The following is a 15,101-nucleotide window of genomic DNA, read 5'->3' on the forward strand; positions in this document are numbered from 1 at the left end:
CCCTTTTCACAGGCCAACCCCACCTACCCGCGTTCTCATCATATCCTTCAACCCCATCTACCCACCTTCTCATCATATCCCCCAACCACACCTTCTCACCATATGCCTCAATCTCACCCACCCAGCTTTGCATTGTTTAGCTCTGGGTTCATACTCTGTCCTTCATACCTCCAGATTAATGCATGTCAAGGAATACCTGGATCCCGCCCTCCAGCAGCCAACAGCCGTATTGGTCTCATTAGGGCTTGTTTACTCCATCTCTTAGCTGGGGGCTTGTGCAGGCTCCGAGAACTCTGAAGTGAGAATGGGAACAGTAAACTAAAGGCACATTGTCTTTCTGAAGATGTGCTTGGCAAATTTTTATTACCTGTTTCAACAAACTTCTCATCAATCGTCATGTCCTCCTCTGTAAACCACGAGAATGAAACACAAGTGAGGTGGGGGCTTCAGGACAGAAAATACAACCAAAATGTAGCAGCTCAGCATGTGATTGAATGTACTCACCCTCTTCCACCGGGCTCACTGCACAAACCCCGTCAGCAGCAGAAAGATAATCAGATCACATTCAGTACACAAGCTCTTACTGACAATGAGAGCAATGAGGCACAAAGCCAACAGCTGTCCTGAGCACCTTTAAGAGAGATGGAAACACTATAGCCGCGACCCACTCACCATTCTTAAACGCAAATCTTGATGGTCAATGTGAGGTCTGCATAGGGATCAAAATATCTAAAAATGGCAAAGTCAGGCTATAGCCGGGCGACAGAGGGTGAGGGCAGACACATTAAAATGGCCCTCAGGTCACATACAGGACAACACCAGTGCTTGTGAAACCTAACCTCAGCAAGGGTTAGAGCTGTAAAATCCCCACACTGACAGTAATATTCACGCACTGACAGTAACATTCCCACACTGATTATTGAAAAAAGTTCTGAGGGATGGTATTAATCGTCATTTAGAAAAGCACGGATTAATCAAGGACAGTCAGCATGGATTTGTTAAGGGAAGGTCATGTTTGACTAACATAATTGAATTTTTTGAGGAGGTAACAAGGAAGGTCGATGAGGGTAGCGCATTTGATGTAGTCTACATGGATTTTAGCAAGGGTTTTGACAAGGTCCCACATGGCAGACTGGTCAGAAAAGTAAAAGCCCATGGGATCCAAGGGAAAGTGGCAAGTTGGATCCAAAATTGGCTCAGTGGCAGGAAGCAAAGGGTGATGGTCGACGGGTGTTTTTGTGACTGGAAGGCTGTTTCCAGTGGGGTTCCGCAGGGCTCAGTACTAGGTCCCTTGCTTTTGTGTTATATATCAATGACTTAGACTTTCCATACCTTTCCATACCTCAGGAGCCTACTGTCAACAAGGGCAGACGTCGATGACGAAGTCCAACACCGCCTTCAGTGTGCCAGTGCAGCCTTTGGTCGCCTGAGGAAGAGAGTGTTTGAAGACCAGGACCTCAAACCCAGCACTAAGCTCATGGTCTACAGAGTGATACCCGCCCTCCTGTATGCTTCAGAGACATGGACCATGTACAGCAGGCACCTCAAAGCACTGGAGAAGTACCACCAACGCTGCCTTCGCAAGAACCTGCAAATCCATTGGCAGGATAGGCGCACCAATGTCAGTGTTCTCGCTCAGGCTAACATCCCCAGCATCGAAGCTTTGACCATGCTCGATCAGCTCCGATGGATGGGTCACATCATCCACATGCTCGATGTGAGACTCCCAAAATAAGCGCTCTACTCGGAGCTCCGACATCGCAAGAGAGCCCCAGGTGGGCAGAGGAAACGCTTCAAGGACACCCTCAAAGCCTCCTTGAAAAGGTGCAACATCCCCACCGACAACTGGGAATCCCTGGCCCAAGACCGCACAAAGTGGAGAAGCATCTGGGAAGGCGCCGAACACCTCGAGTCTCTTCACCGGGAGCAAGCGGAAGCCAAGCGCAAACAGCGGAAGGAGCAAACGTTAACCCAAGCACCCCACCCAACCGTCCCTTCAACCACTGTCTGCCCCACCTGTGAAAGAGACTGTAGGTCCCGCATTGGACTCATCAGTCACCTGAGAACTAATTTTTAGTGTGGAAGCAAGTCATCCTCGGTTCCGAGGGATTGCCTAAGAAGGAGAAGAGACTTCAGTGTAGGGGGCATGATTAAGACATTTGCAGATGATAAAAAAATTGGCCATGTGGTTGATAGTGAGGAAGAAAGCTGTAGACTGCAGGAAGATATCAATGGACTGGTCAAGTGGGCAGAAAAGTGGCAAATGGAATTCAATCCGGAGAAGTGTGAGATAATGTAATGGGGGCGGGCTAACAAGGCAAGGGAATACACAATAAATGGTAGGATACTGAGAAGTGTAGAGGAACAGAGGGACCTTGGAGTGCAGGCCCACAGATCCCTGAAGGTAGCAGGGCAGGTAGATAAGGTGGTTAAGAAGGCATACGGGATACTTTCCTTTATTAGCCGAGGCATAGAACATAAGAGCAGGGAGGTTATGCTAGAACTGTATAAAACACTAGTTAGGCCACAGCTAGAGCACTGTGTACAGTTCTGGTCACCACGTTACAGGAAGGATGTGATTGCACTAGAGAGGGTACAGAGGAGATTTACGAGGATGTTGCCAGGAATGGAGAATTTTAGCTATGAAGAAAGATTGGATAGGCTGGGGTTGTTTTCTTTGGAAAAGAGGAGGCTGAGGGGAGACTTAATTGAGGTGTATAAAATTATGAGGGGCCGAGATAGAGTGGATAGGAAGGGCCTATTTCCCTTAGCAGAGAGGTTAATAACCAGGGGGCATAGATTTAAAGTAATTGGTAGAAGGATTAGAGGGGGGAGTTGAGGAGAACTTTTTTCACCCAGAGGATGGTGGGGATCTGGAACTCATTGCTTCAAAGAATGGTAGAGGCAGAAACCCTCATCGCATTTAAAAAGTATTTGGATATGCACTTGAAGTGCCGTAAATTACAAGGCTACGGATCAAGAGCTGGAAAGTGGGATTAGGCTGGATAGCTCTTTTCCGGCTGACACTGACATGATAGGCCGAATGGCCTCCGTCTATGCCATAAATTTCTATGATTCTATGATTCCCACACTGACAGTAACATTCGAGCACTGACAGTGATGTCCCCACCCGATTCTTCAGTGTGCAGTGTTTAACACTGTTGACCATGCCATCCCCCTCCAACATCTCCCATCAATTGTCCAGCACAGTGGGAATGTCCTTGCTTGGTTCTACACTTAGCTATCCTGATCCAAGTTAGCGTATCTCCAGTAATGGTTTCTTTTCACATCCCTATACTACCACTTCCAGCGTTTCCCCAACAATCCAGCCCGTGGCCCCCTCCACTTCCTTGTCTTCATGGTGCCCATTCATGGCATCATCCCCAGATATGGGGTCAGCTTTCACATGCACTCTGATGACACTCAACTCTACCTTACCACCACTTCTCTTGACCCCTCCACTGACCCGAAGTTGTCTGACCACATGTTCAACACCCAGTGTTGCATGAATCTCAACATCCTCCAACTAAATGTGGGGAAAACCAAAGTCATTGGCCCCGATTTTCGGTTTGTGTGGGGAATGGTCGGATTTCCCCGAATGTGGGGTTCTGACACACATAAAAAAAAGTGTCAGCCAGCTCCACGCAATTTTCCCTCAAGTGGCCAATTAATTCCCAGCATGTGGGAAGCCTTGCTAATTGTCCAATTCGTGTCAGAAATCCCCACAGTATGATGTCATCATTCGTGGTGCTTTCAAGGTCCATAGCAAGCACTGCATCCTCTGAAGGCTTCCAAACGAACCATACAAGATGGCAGAGGAGCCTGCAGCAGCTGTGGGCAGTGCCAGACCCCGAGCTGCCTCCAAATTCGACGAGGCTTCACTGCAGGCATTATTGGATGGGGTTAGGGCCCACAGGGAGGTCCTCTTCCCTAGGTCAGGGAGGAAGAGGCCTCCCATTGAGACCAATGCTGCATGGATGCAGGTGTCAGCAGATGCCAACTCGCTGGGAGTCACCAGAAGAACCTTGGCATTACATCTCTATCTCCTTCCTTTACTCCCCCACGGTACCATCCAGAGCCCCCGTCCTCACTGTGGAGGAGGAAGAGGCTGTGCAGCCAGACTCCTCAGAGGAAGCGCACCCAGCACCAGCGCAGACACTCACACCTCGGGGGGAGCTTCGGGACATAGAGTAGTGTTGTCACCTGGTGTTTCACAGCTCACAAGTGAGCCTCAGCAGATTCTGGAGACAGGGACAGCAGTGGAGAGTCCTCGTCGGAGGGCGCAGGACTCTGCCAGCTCAGCTCAGCTGCGCTGCATGTCGACCCTCTGCCTCTGGGTCCATCCGCAAGAGAAGAGGTGATGGATCTCCATGCACAGATGCAGGAGTCTCTGGCAGGTTTTGTCTCCAGGGTCGCTGCGAGTGTGGAGCGAATGGAGGAGTCCCAAGCGACCATGAGCAGAGCCTTTGTGGAGTCATTGGCACATGAACACATCACCATGGAAAGGTTGGCAACCTCCATGGAGGAGATAACTCGCCAGGGTACGGAAAAAATGGTGAGTGCTCATAAGAGAATGACATCTCTTGAGGAGCGTTGGCCATCTGTTGAACAGAGAAACCAGACCTTCATGGAAGTCCTTCTGAGTAGGACTGCCAGTGCAGAAACGGGTCCCCATGGCCCACTAAAGCGCAGTAAGGTGCTCTCAAGCCACTTCCAAGCGCTGGCCCCTTCTGGCCTGTGCAGCTTCAGGTGAGTGAGCAGCAGCCTGGTGCTCCTGGTGCTCATCATGCTGTTCCTGGTTCTGCTGCTGCCGCCTCTGCTGCTGGAGATCCTCTAATGGCAAGAAGGGAAGGAAAAAAAGGCGTCCCACGCTTCTCGTCGATGCCTCTGCTGAGGAAGCGCTGAGTGAGGGTGGCGAGAGGGGCTTCCCAGGAGATTGCATTGGAGAAGTGTGTGAGGCTCCAACCTTCCACAGCTGTGCCTAAGCCTTGAAGAAGTAGTCCCAAACCTGCAACAACAAGGTCCTTCAACATACAAGTGCTGGCCCTTTAAATCGCAGCTTCTCCTTACCTGCAGCTGACAGCAAGCAAGCCCTCAGCAGTGGGGTTCCCCGCAGGCGGGTTTCAGGTGGGGAAAGCCCCAAAGTCGCAACGGCACGGGAAAATCAACTTCAACAAGCAGATAATTGCTTGTTAGTGCTCCGACGACCAGTCCCGTCAGCGGCGGCCAGGACTGAAGCGGGGTGCGGGGAAACGGCAGTCTGAAAGTCGGACGGGGCAGGGAATCAGGCGGGGCGGGGGGTCCCGACCCGCTTTTTTGCCGATTTTCGGCCCCCGGCCGCATGAAAAGCCGCCCGACGGCGGCCAGAAAATCGGGGCCATTGTCTTTGGTCCCCAACACAAACTCCGTTCCCTCAGCATTGATTCGTACCCCCTTCCCTGGCCACTGTCTCGGCTGAACCAGACTGTTGACTACCTCAGTGTCCAGTATGACACCAAGCTGAGCTACCTTTCCATCATAAAGACGGCCTGCTCTGTAACATCGCCCACCTCCACCTCCACCCCTGCCGTAACCAATGTTCCCTCTAATAACAACAGAAAATGCTGGAAAAACTCAGCAGGTCAGGCAACATCCGTGGAGAGAAATTTGAGTTGACGTTTCGGGTCGAACCCTTCTTCAAAACTGGGCTTTTTTAAAAAAGAAACAAAAGAAGTAAAAGAGTCAATAAAAGGTATTAGAAGCTAGACGAGATGGTAATAGGCTGAGATTAGGTGTAAAGTGTACTGGCAGGGCAAGAGATAGCTGCCAGGTGTGAGAAAGAAACAAAAGGAAAGGGGGGGGGAAAAAGGAGTGGAAAAATTACAAGAAAAAATGAAATAGGGGCCGAGGTTATGATCTGAAATTGTTGAACTCGATATTGAGTCCGGAAGGCTGCAGAGTGCCTAATTGAAAGATGAGGTGCTGTTCCTCGAGTTTACGTTGAGCTTCCGTGGAACAATACAAGAGGCCAAGGACGGTGAGGTCCGAGTGGGAATGGAGCGGTGAATTAAAATGACAGGCGACCGGAAGCTCGGGGTCACCCTTATGGACTGAACGGAGGTGTTCCGCAAAGCGGTCACCCAATCTGCGTTTGGTCTCCCCAATGTAGAGGAGACCGCATCGTGAGCAGCGAATACAGTACACTAGATTGCGAGAAGTACAAGTAAATCGCTGTTTCACCTGGAAGGGGTGTTTGGGGCCCTGGACAGTGGGAAGGGGGGAGGTATAGGGGCAGGTGTTACATCTCCTCCGCTTGCACGGGAAGGTGCCAGGCGAAGGGGAAGGGCTGTTTGGGGTGATAGAGGAGTGGACTAGGGTGTCTCGGAGGGAGCGGTCCCTGCGGAATGCTGAAAGGGGAGGGGAGGGGAAGATACGTTTGGTGGTGGGATCACTTTGGAGGTAGCGGAAATGCCGGAGGATGATCCATTGAATGTGAAGGCTGGTGGGGTGAAAGGTGAGGACAAGGGGAACCCTATCGTGGTTCCAGGAGGGAGGGGCAGGGGTGAGGGCAGACGTGCGGGAGATAGAACTGACACGGTCGAGGGCACTGTCAACCACGGTAGAGGGGAATCCTCGGTTGCGGAAAAAGGAAGACATGTCTGAAGCACTGGTGTGGAAGGTGGCATCGTCGGAGCAGATACGGCGGAGATGGAGAAACTGGGAGAATGGAATAGAGTCCTTACAGGAAGCGGGGTGGGAGGAAGTGTAGTCCAGGTAGCTGTGGGAGTCAGTGGGCTTGTAGTGAATATTGGTCGATAACCTATCCCCAGAGATGGAGACGGAGAAGTCGAGGAAGGGAAGGGAAGAGTCAGAGATGGACCATGTGAAGGTGAGGGAAGGGTGGAAATTGGAGGCAAAGTGAATGAAATTGTCAAGTTCGGGACGAGAGCAGGAAACGGCACCGATACAGTCATCAATGTATCGGAAAAAGAGGTGAGGGAGGGGACCCGAGCAGGACTGGAACAAAGGTTGTTCCACATAGCCCACAAAAAGGCAGGCATAGCTAAGACCCATGCGGGTACCCATGGCAACACCTTTGATTTGGAGGAAATGAGTGGAGTTAAAGGAAAAGTTGTTCAATGTGAGAACAAGGTCAGCCAGGCGGAGGAGGGTGGTGGTGGATGGGGACTGGTCGGGCCTCTGTTCAAGGAAGAAGCAGAGCACCCTCAGGCCATCCGGGTGGGGGATGGAGGTGTAGAGGGATTGTACGTCCATGGTGAAAAGGAAGTGGTTGGGGCCAGGAAACTGGAAACTGTTAAAGTGGCGGAGGGCGTCCGAAGAGTCGCGGATGTAGGTGGGAAGAGACTGGACAAGGGGAGAAAAGATAGAGCCAAGATAGGAAGAGATAAGTTCCGTGGGGCAAGAACAGGCTGAAACGATGGGTCTACCAGGGCAGTCCTGTTTGTGGATCTTGGGAAGGAGGTAGAAGCGGGCTGTGCGGGGTTGGGGAACTATGAGGTTGGTGGCAGCGGGGGGAAGATCTCCAGAGGAGATGAGGTCAGTGACAGTCTTGGAAACGGTGGTTTCATGTTCGGTAGTGGGGTCATGGTCCAGGTGGAGGCAGGAGGAGGTGTTGGAGAGTTGGCGTTCAGCTTCCGCTAGGTAGAGGTCAGTGCGCCAAACAACAACAGCACCACCCTTGTCAGCGGGTTTAATGACAATGTCAGGGTTGGATCTAAGAGAATGGAGTGCTGCAAGTTCAGAGGGAGGTAGGTTGGAGTGAGTGAGGGGAGCAGAGAAATGGAGACGGCCGATGTCACGGTGGCAGTTAGCGATGAAAAGATCGAGAGAGGGTAAGAGGTCAGGGGGAGGGGTCCAGGTAGAACGGGAATTCTGCAAGCGGGAGAAAGGGTCAGTTGTGCGGGGGGAAGACTCCTGGCCAGAGAAGTGGGCACGGAGACGAAGGCGGCGGAAAAAGAGCTCAACATCGTGCCGAGCTCGAAATTCATTGAGGTGGGGGCGTAAGGGGATGAAGCTCAGGCCTTTGCTGAGGACTGATTGTTCAGTGTCAGAGAGTGGAAGGTCAGAGGGGATAGTGAAAACGCGGCAGGGGGTGAGATTGGGAGAAGGGGGGTCAGAGGAAAGTGAAGAGGAAGAAGGTTCCGGAGGGGCGTTGGTGTCCAAGAGTTGATGAAGCTTGCGATCCTTGACATCGGAAAGGAAGAAGAAAAGTTTTTTGTTGAAGCATCGGATGAGTCGAAGGATGAAATGGAACTGTGGACCCGGACAGCTTTGAGATAGAGTGCGCCGGTGTTGCTGAAGAGAGAAGTTGAGAGTGTTCATGTGGCGCCGCATGGCATTGAGCGTGGATCTCAAGATGCGGCGAGAGCAGTAGTTCGAGGAACGATGAATATCTTGGAGATATTTGTAATCCTGGGTGGATCCGAAGCACGAAGGGTGGAAGTTTAGTTGGAATCCACGTGGAATAAGTCGGGACCGGAGACAGTTGCTGAGGAAAATGATGTGGCTGAAATTGTTTTTTCGTGCATGTTCCCTTTAACTGGCAATGCGGCCCATTCACATTTTCACACGTGTGCAGTTTCTTCCATATAAAAGCCGGTGAGCGGTCAGCGCGGAACCTCCAGACCACTGCGTGCAGCTTAGCAGGAACGTTGGCAGTATCTCATCTGCTGCTGAAACCCTCAACCGTGCCTTTGCTACCTCCAGACTCAACTACTCCTACGCTTTCCTGGTCGGACTCCTATCCTCCACCCTCCATTAACTCCAGTTCATCCAAAACTCATAGCCTTCCTCACACCAGGTCCTGCTCGTCCATCACCCCTCTACTCTTTGACCGACAGTGACTCCCGATTTCATGAATCCTCAAAATTAAAATTCTTATCCTTGTGTTTAAATCTCTTAATGGCCTCGCCCCTCCCCATCTCTAACCTCAACCACCCACCCCACCTACCTCGAACTCGCTGTCCCACTGGCTCTGGCCTCTTGCGCATCACCCCCTCCCTTCCATTGGTGGCCATGCCTTCAGCTGTCTGGGTCCCACACCCTGGGATTCTCTCCCAAAAGACGACGACTTCTCCACCTTCTTGTCCTCTTTTTAACCCTCCTTTGACCAAACTTCTGGTCACCTGATATAATCTCTTCTTCTTTGGTCCATTTTGTTCATGCCTCAGCGAGGTGCCTTGGTTTCTTTTCTACATGAAAAGCACTACTTAAATACAGGTTTAAGAAGTCACACAACACCAGGTTATAGTCCAACAGCTTTATTTGAAATCACAAGCTTTCGGAGCGCTGCTCCTTCGTCAGGTGCAGTCACCTGACGAAGGAGCAGCGCTCCGAAAGCTTGTGATTTCAAATAAAGCTGTTGGACTATAACCTGGTGTTGTGTGACTTCTTACATTTGCCCACCCCAGTCCAACTCCGGCATCTCCACACCATAAATACAGGTTGTTGAGGTGCTGCTGCCCGTGGCTGTGAATCGCCTTCTACATACGGCCTGAAGACCGCACTTTCACGTAAAAAATCACAGCACTTTGCCAACATTCCAAACCTTAAAGACAACGGTGTAATTGGTGCTACTCACAGAATGTCGATTTGGTACAAGTGTGCAATGGGAAGGAATGTGACCACCAGAACTCCCTCTGCTTTCTGGGGATACAAGAGAGAGGAGAGTAAAGTACGCACAGCAAACATGCTCATGGACACAGAGCAGGAGCAGCATTTCAACATATACAATGAAGAGTATCGGAAGTTTTAGGAAATGAACAAGCCATTCAACCCAAGAATGCCCAACCTTTTCAAAGAGCAACCCGACCAAGCTACTAAGAGCCAGGTGACTGTAGGAGTGTGAATGTCAGAGAGGATGAGCTTCGATGGGAGAGTTAATATACCAGAGGGAGGGGCTTTGATGGAGAGTTAATGTACCAGAGGGATGGGCTTTGATGGGAGAGTTAATGTACCTGAGGGAGGGGCTTCGACTGAGAGTTAATGTACCAGAGGGAGGGGCTTCGATGGGAGAGTGAATGTACGAGAGGGAGGGGCTTCGATGGAGAGTTAATGTACCAGATGGATGGGCTTCGATGGAAGAGTTAATGTACCAGAGGGAGTGGCTTCGATGGAAGAGTTAATGTACCGGAGGGAGGTGCTTCGATGGAGAACTAATGAACCAGAGGGAGGGGCTTCGATGGGAGAGTCAATGTAACAGAGGGAGGGGCTTCGATGGAGTTAATGTACCAGAGGGAGGGGCTTCAATGGAGAGTTATTGCACCAGAGGGAGGGGCTTCGATGGAGAGTTAATGTACCAGAGGGAGGGGCTTCAATGGGAGAGTTAATGTACCAGAGGGAGGGAATTCGATGGGAGAGTTAATGTACCAGAGGGAAGGGCTTCAATCGGAGGGTTAATGTAGCAGAGGGAGGGGCATCTATGGGAGAGATAACGTACCAGAGGGAGGGGCTTCGATGGAGAGTTAATTTACCAGAGGAAGGGGCTTCGATGAAGAATTAATGTACCAGAGGGAGGGGCTTCGATGGGAGAGTCAATGTACCAGAGGGAGGGGCTTTGATGGAGAATTAATGTACCAGAGGGAGGGGCTTCAATGGGAGAGTTAATGTACCAGAGGGAGGGGCTTCAATAGAGAATTAATGTACCAGAGGGAGGGGCTTCGATGGAGAGCTCATGTACCAGAGGGAGGGGCTTTGATGGGAGAGTTAATGTACCAGAGGGAGGGGCTTTGATGGAGAGTTAATGTACCCGAGGGAGGGGCAGTGATGGAGAATTAAAGTACCACAGGGAGGGGCATCGATGGAGAGTTAATGTACCAGAGGAAGGGGCTTCAATGGAGAGTTAATGTACCAGAGGGAGGGGCTTTGATTGAGAGTTAATGTACCAGAGGGAGGGGCTTCGATGGAGAGTTAATGTACCAGAGGAAGGGGCTTCAATGGAGAGTTAATGTACCAGAGGGAGGGGCTTCGATGGAGAGTTAATGTACCAGAGGGCGGGGCTTCAATGGAGAGTTAATGTACCAGAGGGAGGGGCTTCGATGGAGAGTTAATGTACCAGAGGGCGGGGCTTCAAGGGAGAATTAATGTACCAGAGGGAGGGGCTTCGATGGTGAGTTAATGTACCAGAGGGATGGGCTTCGATGGGAGAGTCAATGTACCAGAGGGAGGGGCTTTGATTGCGAGTTAATGTACCAGAGGGAGGGGCTTTTATGGAGAGTTATTGTACCAGAGGGAGGGGCTTCAATGGAGAGTTAATGTACCAGAGGGAGGGGCTTTTATGGAGAGTTATTGTACCAGAGGGAGGGGCTTCAAAGGAGAGATAACGTACCAGAGGGAGGGACTTTGATGGAGAGTTAATGTACCAGAGGGAGGGGCTTCGATGGTGAGTTAATGTACCAGAGGGAGGGGCTTCGATGGAGAGTTAATGTACCAGAGGGCCGGGCTTCGATGAGAGAATTAATGTACCAGAGGGAGGGGCTTCAATGGAGCATTAACGTACCAGAGGGAGGGGCTTCAATGGAGAGTTAATGTACCAGAGGGAGGGGCTTCAAAGGAGAGATAACGTACCAGAGGGAGGGGCTTTGATGGAGAGTTAATGTACCAGAGGGAGGGGCTTCAATGGAGCATTAACGTACCAGAGGGAGGGGCTTCAATGGAGAGTTAATGTACCAGAGGGAGGGGCTTTTATGGAGAGTTAATGTACCAGAGGGAGGGGCTTCAAAGGAGAGATAACGTACCAGAGGGAGGGGCTTCTATGGGCGAGCCAATGTACCAGAAGGAGGGGCTTCGATAGAGAGTTAATGTACCAGAGGGAGGGGCAACTATGGGAGAGTTAACGTACCAGAGGGAGGGGCTTCGATGCAGAGTTAATGTACCAGAGGAAAGGGCTTCGATGGGAGAGTTAATGCACCAGAGGGAGGGGCTTCAATGGAGTGTTAATGTACCAGAGGGAGGGGCTTCAATGGAGAGTTAATGCACCAGTGGGAGGGGCTTCAATGGAGAGTTAATGTACCAGAGGGAGGGGCTTCAATGGAGAGTTAATGTACCAGAGGGAGGGGCTTCAATGGAGCGTTAATATACCAGAGGGAGGGGCTTCGATGGAGCGTTAATGTACCCGAGGGAGGGGCATTGATGGACAATTAATGTACCACAGGGAGGGGCTTCAATGGGAGAGTTAATGTACCAGAGGGAGGGGCTTTGATGGGAGAGTTAATGTACCAGAGGGAGGGGCTTCGATGGGAGAGTTAATGTACCAGAGGGTGGGGCTTCGATGGGATAGTTAATGTACCAGGGGGATGGGCTTCGATGGAGAGTTAATGAACCAGAGGGACGGGCTTCGATGGGAGAGTCAATGTACCAGAGGGAGGGGCTTCAATGGGAGAGTTAAAGTACCAGAGGGAGGGGCTTCAATGGGAGGGCTAATGTACCAGAGGGAGGGGCTTCGATGGAGAATTAATGTACCAGAGGGAGGGGCTTTGATGGGAGGGTTAATGTACCAGAGGGAGGGGCTTCAATGGAGAGTTAATGTACCAGAGGGAGGGGCTTCGATGGAGGGTTAATGTACAAGAGGGAGGGGCTTCGATGGAGAGTTAATGTACCAGAGGGAGGGGCATCGATGGGAGAGTTAATGTTCCAGAGGGAGGGGCTTCTATAGGAGTGTCAATGTACCAGAGGGAGGGGCTTTGATTGCGAGTTAATGTACCAGAGGGAGGGGCTTCAATGGAGCGTTAACGTACCAGAGGGCGGGGCTTCAAGGGAGAATTAATGTACCAGAGGGAGGGGCTTCGATGGTGAGTTAATGTACCAGAGGGATGGGCTTCGATGGGAGAGTCAATGTACCAGAGGGAGGGGCTTTGATTGAGAGTTAATATACCAGAGGGAGGGGCTTCAATGGAGAGTTAATGTACCAGAGGGTGGGGCTTCGATGGAGAGTTAATGTACCAGAGGGAGGGGCTTCAAGGGAGAGATAATGTACCAGAGGGCGTGGCTTCGATGAGAGAATTAATGTTCCAGAGGGAGGGGCTTCTATGGGAGCGTCAATGTACCAGAGGGAGGGGCTTTGATTGCGAGTTAATGTACCAGAGGGAGGGTCTTCAATGGAGCATTAATGTACCAGAGGGAGGGGCCTCAATGGAGAGTTAATGTACCAGAGGGAGGGGCTTTTATGGAGAGTTAATGTACCAGAGGGAGGGGCTTCAAAGGAGAGATAATGTACCAGAGGGAGGGACTTTGATGGAGAGTTAATGTACCAGAGGGAGGTGCTTCGATAGAGAGTTAATGTACCAGTGGGAGGGGCATCTGTGGGAGGGTTAACGTACCAGAGGGAGGGGCTTCGATGAAGAATTAATGTTGCAGAGGGAGGGGCTTCTATGGGCGAGCCAATGTAACAGAAGGAGGGGCTTCAATAGAGAGTTAATGTACCAGAGGGAGGGGCATCTATGGGAGAGTTAACGTACCAGAGGGAGGGGCTTCAATGGAGTGTTAATGTCCCAGAGGAAGGGGCTTCGATGGGAGAGTTAATGCACCAGAGGGAGGGGCTTCAATGGAGTGTTAATGTACCAGAGGGAGGGGCTTCAATGGAGAGTTAAAATACCAGAGGGAGGGGCTTCGATGGAGCGTTAATGTACCCGAGGAAGCGGCTTCGATGGAGAGTTAATGCACCAGAGGGAGGGGCTTCAATGGAGAGTTAATGTACCAGAGGGAGGGGCTTCAATGGAGAGTTAATGTACCAGAGGTAGCGGATTCGATGGGAGAGATAATGTACCAGAGGGAGGGGCTTTAATGGAGAGTTAACGTAGAAGAGGGAGGGGCATTGATGGACAATTAATGTACCACAGGGAGGGGCTTCAATGGGAGAGTTAATATACCAGAGGGAGGGGCTTTGATGGGAGAGTTAATATACCAGAGGGAGGGGCTTTGATGGAGAGTTAATGTACCAGATGGATGGGCTTTGATGGGAGAGTTAATGTACCTGAGGGAGGGGCTTCGATGGAGAGTTAATATACGAGAGGGAGGGGCTTCGATGGGAGAGTGAATGTACCAGAGGGAGGGGCTTCGATGGAGAGTTAATGTACCAGATGGATGGGCTTCGATGGAAGAGTTAATGTACCAGAGGGAGGGGCTTCGATGGAAGAGTTAATGTACCGGAGGGAGGTGCTTCGATGGAGAACCAATGTAACAGAGGGAGGGACTTCGATGGGAGAGTCAATGTACCAGAGGGAGGGGCTTCGATGGGAGAGTTAATGTACCAGAGGGAAGGGCTTCAATTGGAGGGTTAATGTACCAGAGGGAGGGGCTTCGATGGAGAGTTAATGTACCAGATGGATGGGCTTCGATGGAAGAGTTAGTGTACCAGAGGGAGGGGCTTCGATGGAAGAGTTAATGTACCAGAGGGAGGGGCTTCAATGGAGAGTTATTGCACCAGAGGGAGGAGCTTCGCTGGAGAGTTAATGTACCAGAGGGAGGGGCTTCGATGGGAGAGTTAATGTACCAGAGGGAGGGGCTTTGATGGGAGAGTTAATGTACCAGAGGGAAGGGCTTCAATTGGAGGGTTAATGTACCAGAGGGAGGGGCTTCGATAAAAGAGTTAATGTACCAGAGGGAGGGGCTTCGATGAAAGAGTTAATGTACCAGAGGGAGAGGCTTCGATGGAGAGTTAATGTACCAGAGGGAGGGGCATCTATGGGAGAGTTAACGTACCAGAGGGAGGGGCTTTGATGGAGAATTAATGTACCAGAGGGAGGGGCTTCGATGGGAGATTTAATGTACCAGAGGGAGGGGCTTCGATGGAGAGCTGATGTACCAGAGGGAGGGGCTTTAATGGAGTGTTAATGTACCAGAGGGAGGGGCTTCGATGGAGAGTTAATGCACCAGAGGGAGGGGCTTCGATGGAGAGTTCATGTACCAGAGGGAGGGGCTTCAATGGAGAGTTAATGTACCAGACGGTGGGGCTTTGATGGGAGAGTTAATGTACTAGAGGGAGGGGCTTCGATGGAGAGTTAATGCACCAGAGGGAGGTGCTTCGATGGAGAATTAATGTACCACAGGGAGGGGCTTCAATGGAGAGTTAATGTACCAGAGGAAGGGGCTTCAATGGAGAGTTA

At 51.1% G+C, this 15,101-nt stretch overlaps 1 protein-coding gene across 6 annotated transcripts in view; it reads right to left on the bottom strand.

Annotated features, from left to right (window-relative positions):
- The window catches only part of LOC147120072 (MAGUK p55 subfamily member 4-like), a 391,734-nt gene that overhangs the window by 55,232 nt on the left and 321,401 nt on the right, over window positions 1–15,101 (bottom strand). For all 6 annotated transcript variants that reach the window (XM_085985616.1, XM_085985614.1, XM_085985613.1 and 3 more), the window contains 3 exons: window positions 9,581–9,645; window positions 505–522; window positions 368–406 (listed from right to left, as the gene is read on the bottom strand). In XM_085985616.1, coding sequence (XP_085841742.1) covers window positions 368–406; window positions 505–522; window positions 9,581–9,645 — 122 coding nt within the window. The remainder of the gene's footprint in view (window positions 1–367; window positions 407–504; window positions 523–9,580; window positions 9,646–15,101) is intronic.

The sequence above is a fragment of the Somniosus microcephalus genome, chromosome 4, assembly GCF_052327205.1.
Source record: "Somniosus microcephalus isolate GS21.2 chromosome 4, FLI_Smic_1.0, whole genome shotgun sequence".
Taxonomy (NCBI): domain Eukaryota; kingdom Metazoa; phylum Chordata; class Chondrichthyes; order Squaliformes; family Somniosidae; genus Somniosus; species Somniosus microcephalus.